Source organism: Falco biarmicus, chromosome 9 (genome assembly GCF_023638135.1).
Source record: "Falco biarmicus isolate bFalBia1 chromosome 9, bFalBia1.pri, whole genome shotgun sequence".
In the NCBI taxonomy this organism is placed as follows: domain Eukaryota; kingdom Metazoa; phylum Chordata; class Aves; order Falconiformes; family Falconidae; genus Falco; species Falco biarmicus.
Window position 1 is genome coordinate 5,361,898 of NC_079296.1, and position 22,184 is coordinate 5,384,081.

The window sequence follows — 22,184 nt, forward strand, 5'->3', positions numbered from 1 at the left end:
AAGAAGTGGCATAATCAACCAGTCAAAAGTCCTACTATAAATAAAAAAAAAAAAATCCTGATCTAAAGTTCTTTGTTCCCTTTCACAGTGCTAACCAACATTTCCATTAGATTAAAAAGCAGGTTAAGAGACAGTTACTGCTTAGAGATGGCATTAAAGGTAGAGTTCTTTTTGGATTCACTAATGAAAAGAAAATACAAATGGAACGACAAATACAAGTATCTTACTACCTCCCTCTTCTCACATCTGTGCATGGCACGCTGACGAGACAGCATGTCCAGCTTTTGATCCAGAGCTGCTTTTTTCTTCTGTATATCCTGATCACAGTCAAATGGCTGTCGTTCTACAATAAAACCAAGAAGAACATACAGGTAGAATAGAAAAACTGCTACAGTAACACTTGCTTTCAGTCACCCATCTTAAGTTATTAAGAGCAAATGGACAAACTCATTTTCTGTTGCATTTCTTTTTTTTTTTACTAAGGTCTTATCTTGTAAAACGAAGGTAGTAAGACTTGGTTCCAAGTGTAGCTCTCAAACACTGCATAGCGACATTGCTTAAGAATTATGGCTTTAACACACATTTACTGTAACTTCTTTTTAAACAGAACAAAGAATAGTCTCACTCATTTCTTTGCTTTTGCTTAGACTTAGGCATACTTAAGCTGACACTCTCCCACTAAGACTGGGAAAAGCAATGCTTTATGAAACAATCTTCCTTCTTAAAGGACAGAGTCCCAAGCATAAAACATCAAGCTCTTGAAGAAAACAGAAGAAAAGTCTGATTTGCATGTTACTTACTCATTCTATGTTCAACTTGCTTAACCAGGCTAAATCTCCGGACTTCATTGTTGATTGCTTTTTCAGCACCAAGTCGCACTAATTTGATATCACCACAATTTCCTGTTTACAAAATCAGAGCCAAAAAATTTTTAGATTGCTCCCATCATCTCTGCACTTTGGTATGAGATAAAAAAAAATTAAAAAACATGGATATCAAACACGGCTTTTCCTTTATTGCTTTTCAGGGTTTTGCAACAATTTATCTGTACTGATCTAAACCCAGCTACAGAAAAAAAAAATAAATAAATCAATAATTCCAAACTCTTAAAAAAAAAAAAAAAAAAGAGATGTTGCCTATGTCTTAGTGGTGGCTAACAGTTAAGAATGTTATTTTGAATTAATAAAACCATCTCTTATTCCCAGGTTTCTTTCTCTAGAACTTACAGAATTCCTAAGTTAGAAAATTACTGAGTACTATCAGTAACACAGCCGGTAAGTGAACACCAAATTAATGTGTAGTTACAATGCAGATTTTTTTTCCCCCATCATAGATTAGATGGCTTGCTCAGAATTCATTTACTTCGTATTAGTCAAAAACTTGGAGGAGAAAAAAAAAAAAAGTCAGAGGTTCTAACATGTAAAAATTTTCAGTCTGTTTAGCATGGTCAGCAAAGTCTAATTTTATTCAAAATCAAGTTAATAGTCTGGTGTTCAAATTTTTAAAAAGAGTACTCGGTGAACTGAAACTAACACTAAGAGTAAAGGGGTCAGTGCCTATAAAAAGACAAAGTGCAATTTATTTCAAGAAAAACGTAACACACCTTTTAGAAAAGCACATTAAAATTAATAACAGTATGAGGATGTACCAGTCATGTTCTCTAAGAGACAAAAGCTGCTTAGAGTAGCATATAAGCATTATATGTAATCAACTGTTCCAGTTTCTCCTTCAGGCTTTGTCTATTTAACATATAAACAGAATTTTGAAATAATCCATACCCAAAGGCTCCTGTCTGTTTTGGCATTTTTCCTTAAATGCAATGATGATCTTTTTCATGAGTTCATCAACAGCAGCATTTGATGGTGCACAAACTAGAAAACGGTTTGGCTTGATCTTGGAATTTGTTTTTTTTGTTGTTTTCTCGTTCCTAGTGTTCTGTAGATTAATTAACAATAAACCAAGACAGGCTCTTTAAATTGTTTTCATTTGTGATTTAAAAGTCAGACTGTAGGCTCATCTTAATCAGCATGCAGAGTATGGGGACTACTGCACTTGAACCCCTCTTAAGCTATGTCTTACGTTGAGTAAGAAGTCAAATGTATTAATACTATTCGCATAAATTCCCTTCAACAACGATGTACATGATTAATCTACTGGATGCTAATATTAAAACCATTAAATGGGACAGACCAAACAACATTCCTCAATACATAAAAATATTAAGGTTTTTTTTTGTAACAAGTGTTTATACTACTGATTGTGCAGTTTTCTTGATTTTACTTTTTAAGTTCTGTAAAATAAGTTTTCCAAGATGCCCAAAAGGTATTAATTCCACCTTTATGCCCTGTACAGATTTAACTAAATCAGCTTAATGAATAACACCCCCAGTAATTATCAACACTACACTTCCATTTAGTTCAAGCTATCATTGACTTCCACTGGGAAACCAAACACCAGCACATGACAATCACATACATTGGATTCACTTACTTCTCTCAACACAAGAGACAGAAGTCCAACAATAGTTTTAGACTTCCCTGTTCCAGGGGGGCCGTGGATGAGGCAGATCTTGGGAAGCACTGGATGTTGCTTTACCATGGCATAAGCTGTCTCAATGGCTCTCTTTTGATCTTCATTGTATTCATTCAGATCTAATACCTGAAGGTAACAGACAAGGGAAAAATAACATATTACTTAATGTTGATCATACCTCCCATGTTCATTTTGTGTATTTTCAGAATGTCCCCCACCCCTCTAACTACAACTCAGAAACCTGAAGGGCATGGAAGGCTTTTGATTCTAGGTTTGCTCTACATGCACACCCAACCCTGATTCAAAAACTGTTAATGAAGGCTTCACTTACACGCTTTATTTCACATTACCTTTTCCATATGACGCCTGATTTCCTGAACAGACACCTCTACGGCAAGGGAAAAAAAAACCTGAAAGCTGCTTGAAGTCCACTACTAGTATCGACATCAATACAGCAGAAATACCTGAGCAGATTCAGACTCCTCTCTCCCCACCCAATCAACCAACTCTGAAAAGCACAGCACCCCAATGCTTTTGAAATCTGGCTGTTTGTGCTTGGTCATTTCAAAAACAGCACACAAAACCAGTTTTGAGAAACTCGTGGGGTCCAAATGTCCACTTTGTCACCCCTAACTATCACTTCTAGCAGCAGCACTTACAGCACTTCCTGAAGCTACAGGCAAGTCTCTGGGACAGAAGTCACTGTAACTTGGATTTAAGATGGGTTTAAGCAGGGGACTTCTGTTCAATAGTAGTAGACCTCTGAATTTTCGATGTGTGGTCACCAGGGAGCCAACCACCACACACTTCACTTGCTTATTTATGAAGAAAGACAAATTGCCTCGAGTTTGCACAGAAAGATGACAGATGGTATGCTGTTCCTTTTGTCCTATTAAAATGGAGAGGAGAAAAAAACAAACAAACAATTCACAAGTTGTGAATTCAAAAGAATATCCAAATTGTTAACTGAAAGATATTCAAACAGGTCACTAGAAGAATTCACCAGAACCAAGTGCTGCCTTCTACTAGGGAGCCAAAAAACTAATTCTTGCAAAAAACCCCAAACACCAGCACCATCATCCCACACACAAAAAAACCCAAAAACAACCAAACCCCACACTCCAAAACAAACCAAAAACCAAAACAGTGCTCTGCAAAATAACTCGGATCACTGTTTTCATCGGGCAGCGTTAGTCTTGATGCTTGATAATCCTGGTAATCCACAACTTCAGTTCCAGAAGACAGTGGAAGTTCTAGTTAGTGAGACACTGAAGTTCATGGCCCTTCCTGCCTCACAGCAACACATTCCTAAAGATGTATGGTAAAGCACTTAATCGTCATTAGTTTCTGTTCTTACACGAAGTATTAACATCTGTATTGAAGGAAGTCCCTAGAAAAATGCATGGAAAGCAGGTCTGCAGCTTCAGTTCCTGGCTTTTTATGAAGCCTCTAGTATGGAACATACATACTACAGTGGAAAAGCAAGTCCATTTCCTCTGAGGTAAGTGATGTATTACAACTAGCAACAGCCAGCTATGAAGATGCATTTTACAGTAATAAGAACAATCCACTTTCATTTCAGCCCCATTTACTTACTAGTTAAACAGCCAGATGCACGACCAAATCGTGTCACAAGACCAACGTGATGCACCATATGGTTCTCCACTTCACTTTCTTCCCTAAAGCTGTCTTTTTCCTTTTGGACCACCAAAAAGACTAAGTCATCCTCCTTTGGATTAAGCTGCCTTGCCAAATCACTTTCTTGAAAATGAGCTAGTAAAAATACATTTAAAATTAGAAAATTAAAAGGACTATGGTTACAATACTTTCATAACTATGGTTACTATACTTTCATACCAGTACTACAATTAACATTTATTATATATACTTCAGTAATACCTATCTGTAACTTTTAAAGTTATTAAAAGCTATAGCAGAAGTCTATGAAGACTTATAACTCCATCCTGCATTCCTAAGCCTGAACAGGGCACTGCAGAGCAAGTGATAGACTATTTTTATTTACCAAAAGAAGGTGAAACAAATAAGTGAGGTGGAAAGTGTTCCAACAGCAATCAAATAACCTTTTGTACTGAAGACACAAATCCCCTGCTAAATACGTACTTCTGTTACTTGTGCTCTGTAAAATAGCAAATTCAGGATCCTTTCTGTGTTTAAAGCAAATAAAAAAAAACTACCTGCAAGTGCTAGCTCATTACAAGGTATTATCTACTTGAAAAGTAGAAGAGGGTTTTATTGAAAAAAAAAAAAAAAACAAAACCAAAAAGAAAAACCACCCCAAAAACTCTTACCCGTAAATTCTGCTGTATTCAATACGTCAGCATAGAAGTTCTGTAAGTAGAAGTAGTAACTCTTCTCCTCTCTTACTCTCTGGTTTTCTATCCACTCTTGTGCCAGCTACGTGTTGGAAAGTAAAAGCTGAATAAAAATACTTCCAAGGGTATAGTGCATCAAAAGAATAGCTTAGTATGACTTAAAGGGTAAACACACTAAGCAAAACCAAAAGAAAGCTGTCAAGTACAAGTCATCGAAGTCTCACCCGTTTCTTTCTTAATATATGCATACACATTACATAGAAACACACAGGGCAAGCAAAAGTGCTTCCTCCCCACACACACACCCTTTCGTGTACTTTCTTATACAGCTCTTCGGAGTAAACATGAGTTTCCCCTTTTGCATTTTCACCTTAAAATACCAGCATTAGCCTGTTACTGACTTCATTTTCTACCTTATTTCTATGGGAGAAGTGACGCAATGACTGAACGTGAAAGCATGCAGGCTTTAATTGAAGGAACACTACTTCATCACTATTAAAGTTTTCAAAGATTTCTGTTTTAAGCTTTATACGCTATAAAGGGGAACCACTTCCTTTCTTCCTCCTTTTGCATGCTATTGTGAATTAAAGAAAAAAATTTCATTGAGGTGGTGACGGTTCTCAATCTTAAGCATAACTGTTTAGATTATTTCCCCCAAATCATTCCTCTATTCAGATCTGTACCACAACATTTTCAGAAGGCAAAGGACATAAACCAGTTTTTAATCTCTTGGTAAAATGTACTATAAACTGATGAAAACAAATCAAGAGGCAGATAGCTACTTACAGTTTCAAAGGCATTTAGCATCATCAAGGGGAAAAATGTATTAAAATAGTCATTGTATCCCTGAAATCGGACAGGAACAGAAGCTACTACAGACTGCAAGAGAGTACTTGGAGGTCCAAACTGGCTGAGGTTCATAAACATGTCGTAAGTCCACTTTAGAACTTCATTAACAAAAATACTATGATCACGCTGCTGAGTGCCAAGAAAGGAAGAATAATATGGTTCTTGGGCAGGCCTTCTGGAAATATTTGAAGCATTGTCATTCTGTCTGTTTCCTGACTGGAGAACATTAGAAATACGGGGTTGAGACACATTACTGAAACTTGAAGACTTGCAGGTTTGATTTCCTACTGGAATACCCTTTGCATTTGGTGGCCTGACCACGACTGGTTTTGCTGCATTCACTTTGCTTTTTGAAGCTGGTGGTAACTTTTTAATATCTTCGAGATCCTTGCTGAAGGCTGCATTCCGTGAAGAACTTGCTGAGCTGAAAATTTTGGTAGTGGAAGGCTTTCTTGTTTTAGAAGGTGGCATGAAAAAAGGTTTGGCAAACAAGTGATCAGCTTCCGAGCTGGTGGCTGAATGCTTACTACAGTACTCTACTGGCTTTTCCACTTTTTCCACACAGTCTTTGTACTTACACTTCACAATAGTCAAGGATTCATTCTGCTGAAGGCTTTCAGCAGTACCAGTTTCCTCTGGTTTGTTACCAACTTCAACGTTAACTTGAACACTTTCCTCCTTAGAACATAATTCCATATCCACAGGATCTGACTGAGTTAAAAACAGATCATCATCATCTTCACTGTTTTCATTCAATTTACACCCATTTTCTTTTGAAGTTGTCTTCTCACACTTGGGCTGGACAATGCAACATCCTCCTGGAGGTTCATCTTTATCATCTCCAACACGTGCAACAGAAAAGAGACTCGAATCCATAGGTACAGGAGGAACCCTCATACTGTTATCCTCTGATTTTCTGTTTGAACCTGAAGAATTAGGCATTTGAGAAAGACATGTCTTCTCCTCCACACACAGGCTTTCAAATATTCTCTCACTGGCAGAGGAAGAGTCAGCCTCCTTCCTTTTTTCCTCTCTCTGGTTTTCAACAGACCCTTCAACAGATGCCCACTCAAAAGTTTTAGGCTTTTGCTTCATAGTTTTTACAACCACTTTGCTAACTTTTCTGTTTCTACTTTCAGAACTTCCTGCAAGATTTTTCACTCTGGCACTTTTTGGGGGCCTCGTCTGCCTTAAAAACTGAAGGTCTTGGCAGGCTAACATTTTTTTATTATGTTTTATAGACAAACTCCGAGGAGCAATTAGTTTAACCTTCTGTTTCTGTGCAACTCCAACTCTCCCTGCAGCTTTGCCATAGCTGCGCAGTTGAGCTAGACTCTCTAAAGAGCGCTGGGATAAATCAAACGCTTTGCGGGGTGCCTTCTTCAGACCAAGTTTTTCCACAGTTGATGTTGGCGCAGGACACTGCCGAACCTTCCTTGGAGGAACCACAGCAGGCATTGACCTGGCAGGTTGAGAATTTTTTGGAATACTTTGAAGCAGTTTTTTATTTTGTGCTGTTTTAAAAACAGGAGAGGCTTTAGGACTTCTTTGAACAGTTCTTGCTACTTCAGATTTTGCTATATTCTTCTGTGGGCTTGCACTATTCTTCTTAAGGGCCAACTTTGAAGCTAATGAGATGCTAGATGTAGATGCTCTGGGTTGAGTCAATTCTGAATCCAGGGTGAAGTCTTTAGCAACAGTATCCTTGTCTGCAAAACCCTCCCGTTCATCTTTTGCATTTCCCTTGCTAACAGATTCCTGCAGTGCTGAATTAGTTACTTCGTTTGTATTATCAGATTTTATCTGATGAGACACATTTTCTATCTGCTTTTCTGCCAAGTCTGTTGCTGCTTCTTCCGTGGTATTGTCACTTATGTAATCCACATCATAACCCCACTGATTCGTGCAATCATTCAGGAAGTCATCTGAACTAGTACTGTCAACCTCTGTTGAAACACAACCTTGTTTATACTCCTGAGTTTCTTCCATACTATATGCTTGAGTATCTTGCCAAACAGAAAAGACATCATATTCTGTTTCAAATTCAAAGTACTGAGATTCACACTCTTCGAGAGACATCAGAGCGCCTGGCATCTTTGATTCTATTTTGCTATCACTATTAGAAATGCAGCTAGAAGTTGAAGGCTGCTTTTCAGGACACACATCTTCATCAATTTTCTTTGTTTCCTTCTTGTTAGGCACACCTCCTTCATCCGAAGAGTCTGAAATTATGATGACTTGATTGTCAGGGCAATCTACATCGCAGGGAGACTTGGTATTCTGGCCATCACTGGAAGATCTTACAGCACCTTTCACTTTCCTTTTAATATCACATACATTATGATGTACTGCGCTTTCTTGGCTTGAGTCAAAGGGAAAATTGACACTTTTGGCATATGCAGTTAAAGATAATTTACTGAGTTCTTTATCAACCTGGGAGTCTGTTAAAGTATTATCTTCAGAAACCGTCTTCATAAAATCCTCCTCTTTCTTCCCCACTGCATTGTTCTCTCTCTTGAAATATTCTGAAAAATTGAACAACCTGTCACTTGATTCACACTTCACTGACAGTGGCCTGATCTGAGCAGCAGGACTGGACATATCCCTCTTTTTTTCAGAGGTAGATGGAACATGACTGTTTGCTGAAGTTTTATCCATACAAATGATCTTTGAAATTTGACTTTTAGAGTCATATTTAACAGAGTCATTTATATCAGGCTGTTCCCGGTCTGAAGTTTGCATGTCAGTGTCTTTCTTAAACACAGACTTCAACAATGAACTTGGTTTTTCATCAGTGGATTCTTTTTTCAGTAAGGTGTCATTAATCCCTGAGAGCAAATCATTGCCATCTTCATTTTCCTGCATACCAGGTTCATTTTTAGAGGAGACAGAACAATCTTTTGGTGTTTCTTTTGGTATCTGTTTAGTGGGAAACAGTCTGGATTGAAACGCACTGTTGACACTTTTCTTCTGTGTACTTTCACAACACCTCGAAGATGGAGTATTGACAGAGGTTTCATTTTCACACACAGTACTCTGTCCCTGATGTTTATGACAATCTTTGCTCGTACATTGATAGTCAGTGCAAAACACAGGTTGTTTTGCCTCTCCTTTTGAAGCACTTGTTGCTAAACTGCAGTTTTTCAATTTGTATGGCTTCACTAGCTGCAATACTTTTGAAGGGCATTCAGTTTTCTGTATCTTGTTTTTCAAATCCATCAGTCTAGGCACATCTACTTTAAACTTCAAAGAGGAACTGGCAGACATATTGCTTTCCTTTAGATCTGAGCTGTGAACATGTTCTGGAGAACCAATATGAGTTTGAGCAGCCAGGCATGTTGGTGTTGTGGGTTCTGCTTCACTTTTGTTTTCTAACTCGCCACCTCTTCTGAAATCTGAATGCTGGGCACTTGGATTAAAGCACTCGTTATCCTTATTGCATTTCCCTCCCACAAGATCATTGTTCCCGTCTTCCTGAAAGTTCCCACATACTCTTGCTGCCAAAGCGTTCTGTGGGCAGATATATTCCTGAGTTGTCCAGTCATTAACTTCCTTTTTAATATTCAAGAGGCCTTCAGTGGATGTCCAAGAGCTTGAACTTTCAGATGCATCTCTACATTCCCCTTCACAGGTAGGGAACAGGTTCTCTTGGCAATCTTCATCTCCACCTTCCTTTGACATGACAGCAAATGGTGAACAAAGGTCACCCCTGCCATGTACACTCATCCTACATCTATCACCACCTGCACTCTTCTCTTGCTTTATAGAAACAGTAGGCAAATTTGTAGAGTTTGCATTGTTTCCTGCAGCCACAGAGGTATTCAGTGCTCTGCCCTTTATACTTCTTATAACTTGCTTTAAACATATTTGTAATTCCTGGGTTTCCTGGATGTTCAGTTGCCAACCTAAAGATAGATTTCCTCGCAGAAGAAGATTGAGTTTGTCTAGGTACTGCTTGCAAAGAGCATGCTGCCCAATTTGATAGCCTTCTCTAAGAAGGCTGCGTATCAACTGCACACACGCGTGCTGCACAGAGTTAGAAGCTTGTAAAGATACCGCTGATGAACCTCTCACACAATGTCCAGACGCTTTTTCAGTGCATCGTGTAAATGCTATAGCTGGAAGCTTAGCACATCTCACCACGGCTTCCACCCATTCTTGGGAGCTAATCCACAGCAAATGCAGGCACTTTTTATTTCTGTGTAGCTCAATAATGGACACCAAGATCAGGAGAAAAAATTCAGAGATTTTGTCACACTGCTGGATTCTTTCATTGAGAATATTCTTGATTTCTGAGCAGAGGTAGTGAATGACCTCTACTATATATGCTACACCCAAGTCCTTGAGATCCATAAGTGACTGGACAAAAGGGATGAACCACAGAAATGTGCTGTGATGGACACGCATATCTCTGCCAATATCAGACTGAAGCACATTAGCCAGTGTTTGCATATCTTCGTACATGTTGGGGCAGTAGTCTGGACAAATGGCAGTCTTCCATCCAGTATCCTGAAAAATAAATTCACCACACATCATCCCCATTACACACATCTGCACAGTTTAATCTCCCAGGTTTTTTTTCTAGCTGTAAAGGTTAATTTCTTTCAAATACATGTTCATTAAATAGTAACATCTCTTATATCCTAATGTAGTTCAGATTTTAACTTAAATGCAAAAAATAAAAAAATCAAACTAATGTATGTATAAGGAACTAATCTCCTAAATTGTAACTTATGAAGTGTAAAGTAGTATTTCCTTTAAAAATAAATTCTCCAAAGATGTCGTTATGCTGACGTAATTTAACCTCAATCAAATATACATTCAAAGCCTTTGAAAGGCATTTCATAAACAAAACCAAGAACATTCACAAATGTTTATTCTGCTTTATAACATATATATAATAGTGCCATTTTAGACAACAGTCCCATATCTGAAAGTACATCAAAGCGTACATCACTACTCCATACTCAACGTATTAGTTTAAAAACCTGAGAAACAAAAAGTAAAATACATAAACACAATCAGCAACTTTTTTAAAAACCGAATTCATATTTTCGCTGAGGTAACAATGTTTGTTTCAATCTTGATACAAATTCTTGGGCTTTAATACCATCCCGGCCTAATTCTAAAACATGTTCTTCTTACAGCCTGAAAGTACCAGTTAAACAAGAAGTGACCACACTGGCTGCTGTTTAACATACGTCACTGTTGTGTGCCTTATTTAGTATATTTTTTCTTTACTACATTACTAGTAGAAACAGAATTATCTTCCACTCCATGTTTTATAGATGGTTTAAACTGACAGTGCCATTCAGTGATCACAGTTCAAAGAACAGGGCAGTAAAATACTGGTTGAATACCTTTTGAGGCTTTTCTGTGTTATAATTATAAACAATCTGACTGCAAGTAACCGTATCATCATCGTAGTCCCACTCCGGTTCAGATTTTGTCCTAAAAAGAAATACAAATCATTATAGGTTCCACACAACTAACTAAAACTATAAGAAAGCCAACCAGCCAAGACACGAATTTCACTTTTCAGATACTGACCATCTGACTATTAGAACTTGTCTGTGATGAAACATACCGATGAAGAGATATCATATTTAAAATGGTAGAGCTTGTTCTATCCTGCTTGTAAGAGAAGGGGGGGGGAAGAGATGGCCTCAGGAAAAAGCTTTCTACTGAGCCGTGGATTTGACTACCTAGAACAGAGACCCAGAAGAACTCCATTTTCTTTGAATTTTCTATGCATAAATGCAGCTCAACAGGGCTGCATACTCATAAACTTTGTATGCAACTATTTGAACACAACACTCAAATAGCTGATTTAACTGAAGAAAGTCTCCCTTTAACATGCATTCCTCAGCTATCTAAAGCATTCCATGTATATGTATCTGTAGCTATCCATAACATATAAAAATACTGAACATTTAAGACATTGTCAGTCAAAGTTGAATCAAAATATATGACAGGAAAACAGTAAACAACTGGTATAGTTATCCAGGTACTGTTTTCCACCAACTTTTTACAATTTGGCACAATTCCAGTTTTCCAAAACAGAAGGTGTTCCTGAAGTCTTGAGGCCTGGATTCTGACAGAAATCCTTAAAAGGGACGATCTGCCAAAATATGGGAGTTCAAATTTACGTAACAAAATTCTGTTCCCATAGAAGGGATTTCCACACTTCCTAACAGTGTACTAACCAACTACTTCTGCACTGAATAAACACTTCACATAATTAACTTTCTGTTAAATATGGACAATATTGTCACTCAGAAGTGATCCACAAAATCCATTTTATCAGGATATAAGTATATCAAGACAAAACCTTCCAAAACCTATGTGTATTAAAGCACTTCCTTTCAGCAGTTCACTGTTATCCAAGCTATTAAAGGACAGTTCCACGAATCTCACTTTATTAGCCTCCCTGAAAGGAATATATCTGCAAAAGGAGTAAAATTTTTAAGACCATACAGTACCATTGATTAAATCTAATCTTGAGAAACATTTAAGTCTTTACAAAAGCTGAAAGTAAACTCAAATCAGTCGTCATCTGGAACTACAGTAAAATCTGAAACTGTTATCCACCAAAAATCCCATAACTTTACCAAGAGTCTCAGACACGGCAATCTTCATTAAAGTGCAAATTGATTATAGCAATAAACAAACACTGAACAGTTAGCAGCCTTCCTGATTCAGGGGAAAAAAAAAATATCCTGAAAAGTGTAACCGACATCACGGTAGCCAAAAAGCATGTATTTTTTAGAAGAACCTCACAAGCTTGGGGGACCTACTTCATCTTTTCATTGCTTGAAGTTGGCAACATAAGATTTTTTTTTTTTACTTGCCACCTCCCTCCCCCAACACAAATTAAGGCAGCACTGACAAGAAAACCAAGACCAAGCTAGTACACTACCTGGTATTAAAATCATAAAACTGTTCTAGTCTCTTAATAAAACTGACCTCTTAAAGCTACTGCGTATATTTTTTATTTCATTGTTGTAGCTCTCACTGTTGATAATGGTTTGAAAGGCCTGGACAGGATCAATAAGCTGACCCCACACTTTAGATCCGAGCTGATCCAAAATAACCATGAAACAATGTAGCGCTGGCCAGAAGGGGTCAGTAGAATCATCTGAAACATAACAGTAATATTGGGGAGAGTTGAAATGCAAGAGTCCTGGACATTCGTACGCTAAGCTGAAGTTGAGAGTAGTTGGTTTTCATTGATTTTTCTTAAATACTAACATTAAAAGATACACAGTCTAGTAAGTTACAACTATACTTTCGAACTCAGAAAAAGAATAGAAAAAGTCAAACTTGTTTATCTGTATGGACACTGCTCCGTACACAGTCTTAAATCAACAGCAACCTGAATAACTATTACTAACATTTCCCAGCTCTATGAAATTGATTCTTCCACACAGATTTTTGCACTACTGTTCTAAAAAGTGGATACAACTCACACTGCTATGACAGTTTCTACTTCAACTCTAAGCTAGAAGCAATTGATTTTCCTTCAAGCATGTTCTTCCTCCAACACGTAAGATAATATTATATCCTCAATAAATGTACTAGGCTTATAAAGATCTAGTCATTTAAAAGGCAGCCCTGGTCTTGAGCTCACGTGTCATTCCCAGGCTATGCCATGGCACATGGCCTACAAGAACAGCCCAAGAGCTACCAGTCTAAGTTCTGAAGTCTAAATTCCCAACTGCAAAAGGGCTTCCCTCAAACAGATGGACAAAAAGAGTCAAATTTTAAGCAAGCTGCGGCAACTCAGAAGGCAGCATTTCTTCATCTTAGGACTCAAAACTCAAACTTCATGCCACACTGAAGTGTGCATTCTCGTAAAACCTGTACATTAAATGAAAACAATATGGTAGAAATCATAGATTTGTCCTCTCAACACCTCTAAGTCAGCCTTACGCAAAGCACCACCATCCCTCCTCCACTGAAGAGTGAGCTTGAATACCATGTCAGTATTGCCCAAATATTGTGCAGTAATGGCCATCTTCCAGAAGATAAGCCTTGCTTAACATCACCTTAGCATTACACTACTAAGAATTTACTCAATTAAACAAGGAAGTTTGATAAAGATGAAAAGCAAGCTCTGAACTGTCTTAATCTCAGTATCAAAATTAGTTACCAGCTGCTTCTGCCTCCATGGTGTGAAGTATAGACTGCATGAAATCATTTTGTTTGTCTGGGCCCAGTAACAAGGAGTCCATAGCTTGTTCTTCCAGCACTGTTAGCAACATACAAATCCCTACAAAAAGAAAAAAAAAGAGCAACCTGTCCATATATTTGCAAAAAACTGTTCTAATTTTCACCAAATCATGGACCATTTTCCAAATGCCATTACCAGTGTAATACTTGACCAAAGATTAGCAGCAGCATGAAACTAATTAAACACTATCTTGCTACTGCAGTTGCAACGTTCAATCTTCCCATTTGACATGCCCCCAAAATAAACAGCACCTATGAAGTAACAGAGCTCTAACTTGAAAAAGGTGCTTACAAGATGGGAAAGACTATACATACAAATTCATTTCTGATTATACTCACCTAGCCAATAGTTCTTGTAGTTAGCAGTATCATATAAATGAGATGGCAGAAGGATGAGTTTACCCTTTTCAATCATTGAAGAGCCGTAAATATCTGGATTCTCAAAGAGCCCCAACTCAATAACTTTGAACAAGCAAGTCAGCACTTCCTGTAAGTCATAATAATCATCCCTGTCAACCTTCCCTAAATTCCTTGCTGTTAGGATGGCCCATCGACGAATCTAAAGGATTGAAACAAAAGTTATTAATGAATAGAACAAATTAGAAAAATATACTTCTGTCCAATTTGTAGCAGCAGTGATTCCTCATCTTACAGCATTGTGATTTTAAAGTAAGGTCTCATAATTGCAAGTAAGAGTTTTTTTCCAAAATAACCTTAGAAAAAGGCTTGTATACCTACAAGACGTAACAAAATTAAAATTCAGGATAATAGTTACGCATAAAACTCTTTGGGATTCATGTGACAAGGGGGTAGTATTTGAGTTTGTGTTTGCTTTTTATTGTTTAAGCATCACTGACCAACATTTTCTATTTGGATAACTGTATACTACTACTGTAACAACAGATGTGAAGTTGTGCTGTCAGCACAGGACACTTGTCATTTCTTGCCTTGGTGAAATCGTTCTCTGACCTACTGAGAAAGCTTCAGAGTTTGAGCAAGTGTGAAGTACAATACTATTAAACCTTCTACTGTTTCTTAGGACAACCTGAAATTTTGTACTCCGTGTTGGTGTTTCACTAAGCCAGTCTTGGAAATGGCACAAGCCACAACCTGCTCACCAGCCATGCAAATGTAACCTGACTTTCCAAAGCTGCATCAAATGAGGTGGAAAAAAGATGGTACAAACACACACTCTCACAATATAAACAAGCAGCCCAGCTGAGTTACAATTCAATACTCCTTTGAGTTACACATCTGAATTCAATTTACAGATAAACATACCACACAGGGCCTTTTCTAAAGTCATGAAAAGAAAGCACTCAAGTCTCCCTTCAGTATTAACATGGTGCACGAAACCAGAAGTCACTGGTCCAACAGGCCTGCCCAACTGCAGCAGGCTGTATGTTCCTAAGTGTTCTGTGTATCACTGTTTGTCAGTACTCTTCCTTATTATTGATACCAGTTTCACTTCTAGGATGTGTATATGTAGTTTGAAGGAACAGTCTTCTTGCTGGATTATACATCATCTTCAAAACAATGCAAAAACACAGGCACACATCTGTACTGTTTTGAGACTCTCAGGTCTTTTTGTAATCCCTCAAATCCTTTTAACCTTAAATAGAAGTGTTGGTAACAACTGCAATTGCAAAGCCTCTCAACCCTATCAATCTAGACACCACCAGCATTCCAAAATTTCTTTTTGTTAGTTTCTTAAGAGACTGGATTCAAAATGAGAGCAATCTCTGCTATGTACACTAGCACAAATGATAACAAGATCAGCTGACACTTCTAAATATCAGAAAGAAGGGAGCTCTCCTGTTTACACTTTCAAATGAACTTTTGATCTCTGACTGTTCAATATTAAAATATCCCATATGGATTCAGACACAAACCAAAAAAAAAAAAAAATCTGCAGTTTTGAGTTGTTCCACCACATAATACCCAAATCAATTAAAAATCAACATTGCCTCCTTGTAATGACAAAATTCAGCGACAATTTAAGAGGAAGTGCACTGCTGAACACCTCTTCTTGCAAGTAACTACTATTCTCTCTTTTTCAATTTTTAAGGTTCTGAGTACTACTGAAACATGAAAGCATCTAGGAATGGAGAAAGAACAGGGAAGGAGAAGAGGATTAATATACTAAATTACAAACTCTGGCCCATTTGAGAAGAATTCTGTTTGGAGTAACGGACGGAAATTTACAGTTTGATTGAACATTTGTAACTTCGGCTGACTAAATGCAAAAAGTAAAGTGATTCTAGAAGAGTCTTCTCTGCTTCAGCAAGCGTAACTATATTCCTACTGAAATCTCATTTTCATATATAAAGAAAAAATACAGAAAATCAAACACTTAAAATTATGAATGCTACTGTTTTCACATTCTTGCTATTGAAAATAAGAATCTGTTCTGATGCTATTTAAAACAAAGTTTTAGTGGAACAGAAAAAGTAACTTACCACTTCATTCGGGTGCACCAAAAAGAGATAAATTCCTGGATATTTCTCAAAGACCTGAAAGGAGTTGTGACTTTGTTCCATTCTACAGAGCACTTCCACACACAGCTCACCTAAAAGGATAAAACACTGTTATAGTAAGGAATAATTTATATGATCACAAAACAACAAAACCCCGCACTATTCAGTGTCAAAATAAATGTAAAATACATATACACACACACAGTGGTTTCAGTTTAACTACTATTTGTTATTTTCACCTCCTTCAGTAGAAACAGTACCATTCTCTTCCAACTGTATACAGTAAGATACATACTGACTTTATCATGCAGCAGCAGATATGGATATTTCAGTATTTCTACGAGGGGCACTCGTAGGTTATTCTCAAAATCTGGGCCCACATAACCAGACAGTGGTGTCTCTCCATTCTCATCCACTATAAACAACTCATCATCTTCTCCATCTTCTTCTCGCATGGATTTCTCAATGTGGGCAACAAGACGGGAGGTTTCCAACTTCCACAGGACCTATTCAGCAGGGAAAACAAACTAATCAAACTGCACTTGTGAAGAAAGTGATTAAGGACTTTGTTACCACATGCAGAAACCTTAACTAGACTTCCAAAACTTAAAATTTCATTTTGAAGTTTCTTTCCAAGTGTGGTGTGAAGTAATGAAGTCTTGACATGGGAATCCAGATTGTGCAAATCACAAAACTCTCGCTTCAGAGTTAAGATTACGAAGTAATTTTTATAAGAGTGGCATTCAAACCAGAAGCATTTTTAAAACTGTTAAATATCCAAAAACCATTCAATAATTATCTCAGGCCATAGGTTAGTCACAAAACTTCGTTCCACTGACCAATATAAAGAATTGCACAATACCGAAAACAACCAGGAAAGTGGGAAAAGCAATTTTAGCATCTCGCCTTCTCATGTATTTCTCAATTTATTAGTGGAAGGGAGTGAACATAAACAATGCAAACAGACTGACTTACTGAATTTTTGTAGGGGATTCAGCTCTGTCATGGTTTAACCCCAGCTGGTAAATAACTACCACGCAGCCACTCGCTCACTCCCCAGTCCCTCACGCTGAGGGATGGGGAGCAGAGTTGGAAAGGAATGTCCAACCCAAGGGTTCAGATAAGAACAGTTTAATAATTGAAACAGAATAAAAATAAAAGAAAAATAATAACAATAATGACAATAACAGTTATAATGAAAAGAGGAAGGGAAAGAAAATCCAGAGGGAAAGGAAGAAACACCTGGTACCCAATGCAACTGCTCACCACCCACCGACCATACCCTGCCAGTCCCTGAGTAATGACCTGCCCATCCTGGCCACCCCGCCAGGTACATACACCAAGCGTGAGGCCGGGTCAGCTGCCCTGGCTGTGCCCCTTCCCAATTCCTGGTGCCCCTCCAGCCTTTTCACTAACAAGGCCTAAGGAACTGAAAGGTCTCACATCAGAGCCAAAACACAGCACTGTACTAGCTCCTGAAAAAATTATTAACTCCAACCCAGCTGAAACCAGGACAAGCTCACTGAACACTACTCATCTAAACTAACTGCTCCAAACCTCAATTAGAAACCAAGGTTATTTCCTACAATTAACAGATACGGAAAGGAACTTTCAGCAGTCCAGCCACTCCACTTATTTCCAATCTAAGCTCAGATGGGATTGCCCTCCACAGAAATCTAGCTGACTAATTTAAAGAGCAACTTTTTAGACGTCTGAAATATGACCAATTAGCTACAAATAACCATTTTACATATACACACACATAAGGGAAAATAAGCTTTCCAAAATAGAAAATTGGACACTAATGAGGGAGAATTACAAAAGCCTTATAACAAAATAAAGAGGCTTTTTAACTTTTTTGGTTTTAATCGCATAATCTCACAGGCTTACAAGATCAGCTCTCCAAAATTTGAGCATCACAGAAAACTACGAATGAGAAATGAAAGCAAAACAAAACAAACCCAAGAAGAGAGAGAAGAAGAAAATACTTTAAAGAAAAAGAGCTGTTAATTTGTTTGGCAGGTGTTCTTTTTTTCAGACATCAAACCATCACAGCATGAATAAAGTTCAAGCTACCATGTCTAGTCGGCAACTTCCCCCTACTGTTTTAGTTCTTGCTAATTTAGTGATATGCAAAACAATAGGGTCATCTTGTTTTACCATCAGTTCTTTGCAACTCAATATAAAAAAAGCAGTTAAAAAACAAAGTACCCTACTCCCAAAAACCAGTAAACCACAACCCCTGCACAAACTCCCCCCTACACTGAGGCTAGACCACAGAAGCCTCTTATGAAGTTTTCTTTCAGTACTGAGTCCTCCTGCTCAGTAATGAGCAAAAGCCGAAGTCTTTTATTAATTACCTCATGCAACCTTGGCAATTTCTCCCTTGCTTTGTGGTATTCAACCACACACTCCAAGCAGTAGCAGAGATCATCATTGGATCCTTCAAAATCTTCCAGGGGCAACTGTTTAGAAGCATAGCTCTTCAGGAACTCAGTGGTGTCAGAACCACTAGGTGTACACCATCGACATGTGCTCATTCTTTGGATGGAAAAGAGAAGGAATTAACAGAAGTCCAAAGACTGAAAGTGGAAAAATACTTCCTTTCAGCCACAACAGTACCTAATTTTCAAGTGTGATGAGTTTCATTAGCAGTATACAATGTTCTTGTATCACACAGGTGCACGCAATAAAACCAAGAAACACAGATTAAAGCATTAAATGAACATTACAGAAAAATGCCTGCTGAATGGCAAACATTAAGAGTAAAGCACCAAGAAGTCAAACTGCATAATTTGCACCCTAGGCCTAGGAAACAACATGTGAAAATTCACTTTACATGCTAAAAAAACCCTCTTGCACACTTAACACATACTTTCCAGAACTACAATGCTAAAGTTCATTATATTGCTTTACTGACATCTGTGGGATCTAGATTTAATAAAGCACAAAATTTAATTAGCTTTTTTCCTTAATCTACTGCTAAAATGTATAGGTTAACAAATCCCTGTTGTCAAAAGCAAAGAATATTTATATAGAACTTTCCTGTCTTCGTTATTACTACAGTTAGAAAACATCATAAAATTCTCACTACGGATTGCTTCCTTTAAAAATAAAAGTTCTTCACTAAGCAGCCATACAGTCATCTCGGATCCTACTAGTCTGAAAAACTCAACAGAATACTAGAAAACCATGAACACTTGAACTAACTGTGTAAAAGGAAAGATGGTAGCTGCTTCTGTTATTCAGCGTAACAAAAAATGCAGGAGAAATCTAGATAAAGCAAGATCATGCGTTTCCCCATATATACATGCACATGGCGGGGGGGGGGGGGGAATACAGTATTTACCTTTGGAAAAGAAGTTATTTGATGTGCAGGTGTGCCAGGTCACATGGTGGGAAAGAGAAGGGTGCTGCCCTGCAGCCAGGGAAGGAGGCTGACACCCTCAGCCATACATGCCCTCGAGCACAGCACAGCAAAGCTGTTATCTTCAATAATCCATCCCCTGGTGACCAAGGCTTGACGATGATGACGGTGTTCCAAAGATCTAGAGCAAAACGGTAAAACATCGGAAAGCGGTTCAGTTCACGTGTTATAGACTAAGAATTACTTTGGTATTTAGACTAACATAAACACACATCTACTGAGGTGGCAAGTATGGCTCACACCTGAATCCCGTCACGCAAATGCGGGCAAGAGAGTATCTATCGCACCTTTTTCTACCACAAAGTGTAAAAACTTATCTACGCAGGTTAACAAGCGCGCAGGGACACACAAACCCCGGCCGCGCACTGAACCCTTTGCTCGTAACGCTCCGCTGCCGCCGCGTCCCAACGACCGCGCACCGACGGGTACCGGCACCCGCCGCCGGGCCGCTCGAGCCAAGGCAGTTTCGTTTTCCCCGGTTTAAGGCGCCGCAGCCGCTCCCCGTGACGCCAATAGCTCCTCGGCAGCTCCCCTCCCCAGCAGCCCTGCCCGGGCCCGCCACCCCAAAAGGGACCGGAGCCCAGAGCTGAACCGCTTGCTTCCCGCCAAGCAGGCCCGGGCCGGCCCAGCGGGTCCGCACCGCCCCTCAGGGGCGTGAGGGGAGCGGCGCCGAAACAAAGGGAAACCCCAGCGGCACTAGGCCCCCCGGCAAAGGCGGCAGGCGGCGGCGCGGTCCCGGGGGGGGAAGTCCCGTCCCGCTCACCTCCCCCGCTGCCGCCCGCCACGTGCCCACCGCCCCTCGCGGCCCACCCTCCCTCAGGCCACGGGCTAACCCCCGCTTCCGGCCCGCCACCGGAAGTGGCTCCGGCCCGCCACTCGCGGGCGGGGCCGCCTGCCCCCGCGGCCAAACCCCGCCCCGCCCCGCCGCGGCGGCGGCGCCGCCTTAAAGGGGCCGTGCCGGGGGTGGCACGGGGAAACTGAGGCACGCATTGGCGGGGCGAAAGGGGCTGCGCTCTAGCAACAACCCAGGTGGTGTCAGGGCCCGGGGAGCACTGCTCAGGGCACTGCCTCAAGGGTGGGATTTAGTACTGGAATAATAAAATTCTGCCCTAACCCCAAGCGCGGGGCGTTCCCCAACAGCCTGAAGCAATAACCCGGCGTGGGGGGACGCTCCCTCGCAGCCCCGATGCAAAGGAAGTGGCTCCAGGCAGTGGCTGCGCAGCCCCGTGCCCCCCCAGTGCTGCCATGGCCCAGGCCTGCAGCCCTCACCCAGGCAAAGCCCCAGCTCCTGCCGAGCCGTCAGGACTCGGGGGGTGGCACAGGCTCTGCCCTTCTGCAGCCCCTTGTCTCCAATTCCGCCGGAGTTGGGGGGCAGGCAGGTCCCCATTTGATCTTCAGCAGCTGCCACTGGGACACTCCTCAGCTGTGCATGGCTCTGGCCACGCACCTTGTCTCCATCCTTGAGGTTGCTACATGGCCCAGAATTTTTTTTCTACAACCATTCAGGCCACTAATATGCTGAGAAAATTGCTCAAAGTGGCGTATCTCCTTGAATTGCTGCAGTTTTTAGGGGACTTGCAGCACCTCTCAGGCTTGAGGGATCAGCCATGCTCTTCTTTACAACACAGCCTGCTACACAGAGCTTTGCCAATGTTACTTGTCCCATGGATCGGTGGAGCCTTATTTAAAAAAAAAAACCACCAAACAAAACCACTTTTGCGCAGCTTACTGTTTTCAGTAATATTGAAACATCCACATGAAATACCTGCCCCCCCTTCCCCCACCCCTTTGTAAGCTGGCAAAGGGAAGAGCCACCTCCTTACCCCCTAAATGCCATTATTCAGCTGGTGGGAAATGCCCATGGACTCTTGTCTCCTCCAAACAAGCGTTTGCCCGTGTGCAAACAGACTATGAACACGCCATCACCCCACAGGAGGGGTGCAGGGAGCAGGGACGCAGCCTCTCCCTTCCCCCTGCCCTGTGCGGCATGGCTCGGCTCCTTGTTTCTCCCAAAGCAGCTGGTGCAGTGATGGCTCCAGGTGTACAGTTCCTTACATTACCTTGTAGAGCCACTGCTTTTAACAAGGATCAGCAAGAGCTCTCCTTGGGAAGGTTCTGTGACAGATGCACCTGACCCCTCGCGGTACTTGGCTCCAGGCTGGCTAAGGAGCAACAGTCCCCAGGCCCGTGTGAGCCACTGAGCTGGGGAGCTCCTGGCTCACCTACAAGGAAGTGAAGGTGCCTCAGAAAAGTGTTACAAAAGGTGGTTTCAAAGCCCAAAAATGTAAGGTAACCCAAAGACAGAACAAGATACCACAGCTAGAACGAAGGCAT

General features: G+C 40.1%; 1 protein-coding gene across 2 annotated transcripts in view; it reads right to left on the reverse strand.

Moving 5' to 3' along the window:
* SETX (senataxin) overlaps window positions 1-20,583 on the reverse strand; it is a 32,146-nt gene extending 11,563 nt beyond the window's left edge. Inside the window, exons 1-16 of one of the 2 annotated variants that reach the window (XM_056350794.1) lie at window positions 19,773-20,577; window positions 18,784-18,964; window positions 16,719-16,929; window positions 16,406-16,515; window positions 14,286-14,505; window positions 13,867-13,986; window positions 12,681-12,852; window positions 11,075-11,165; window positions 5,652-10,223; window positions 4,842-4,947; window positions 4,129-4,305; window positions 3,192-3,421; window positions 2,491-2,658; window positions 1,779-1,935; window positions 801-902; window positions 231-343 (exon numbers count right to left, since the gene is read on the reverse strand). In XM_056350794.1, the coding sequence (XP_056206769.1) occupies window positions 231-343; window positions 801-902; window positions 1,779-1,935; window positions 2,491-2,658; window positions 3,192-3,421; window positions 4,129-4,305; window positions 4,842-4,947; window positions 5,652-10,223; window positions 11,075-11,165; window positions 12,681-12,852; window positions 13,867-13,986; window positions 14,286-14,505; window positions 16,406-16,515; window positions 16,719-16,929; window positions 18,784-18,963 (6,729 nt within the window). In that variant the 5' untranslated portion in view covers window position 18,964; window positions 19,773-20,577. Of the gene's footprint in view, window positions 1-230; window positions 344-800; window positions 903-1,778; window positions 1,936-2,490; window positions 2,659-3,191; window positions 3,422-4,128; window positions 4,306-4,841; window positions 4,948-5,651; window positions 10,224-11,074; window positions 11,166-12,680; window positions 12,853-13,866; window positions 13,987-14,285; window positions 14,506-16,405; window positions 16,516-16,718; window positions 16,930-18,783; window positions 18,965-19,772 lie in introns of both variants that reach the window. The other variant, XM_056350795.1, reaches the window with a different exon arrangement.
* Window positions 20,584-22,184: the final 1,601 nt, after the last annotated feature.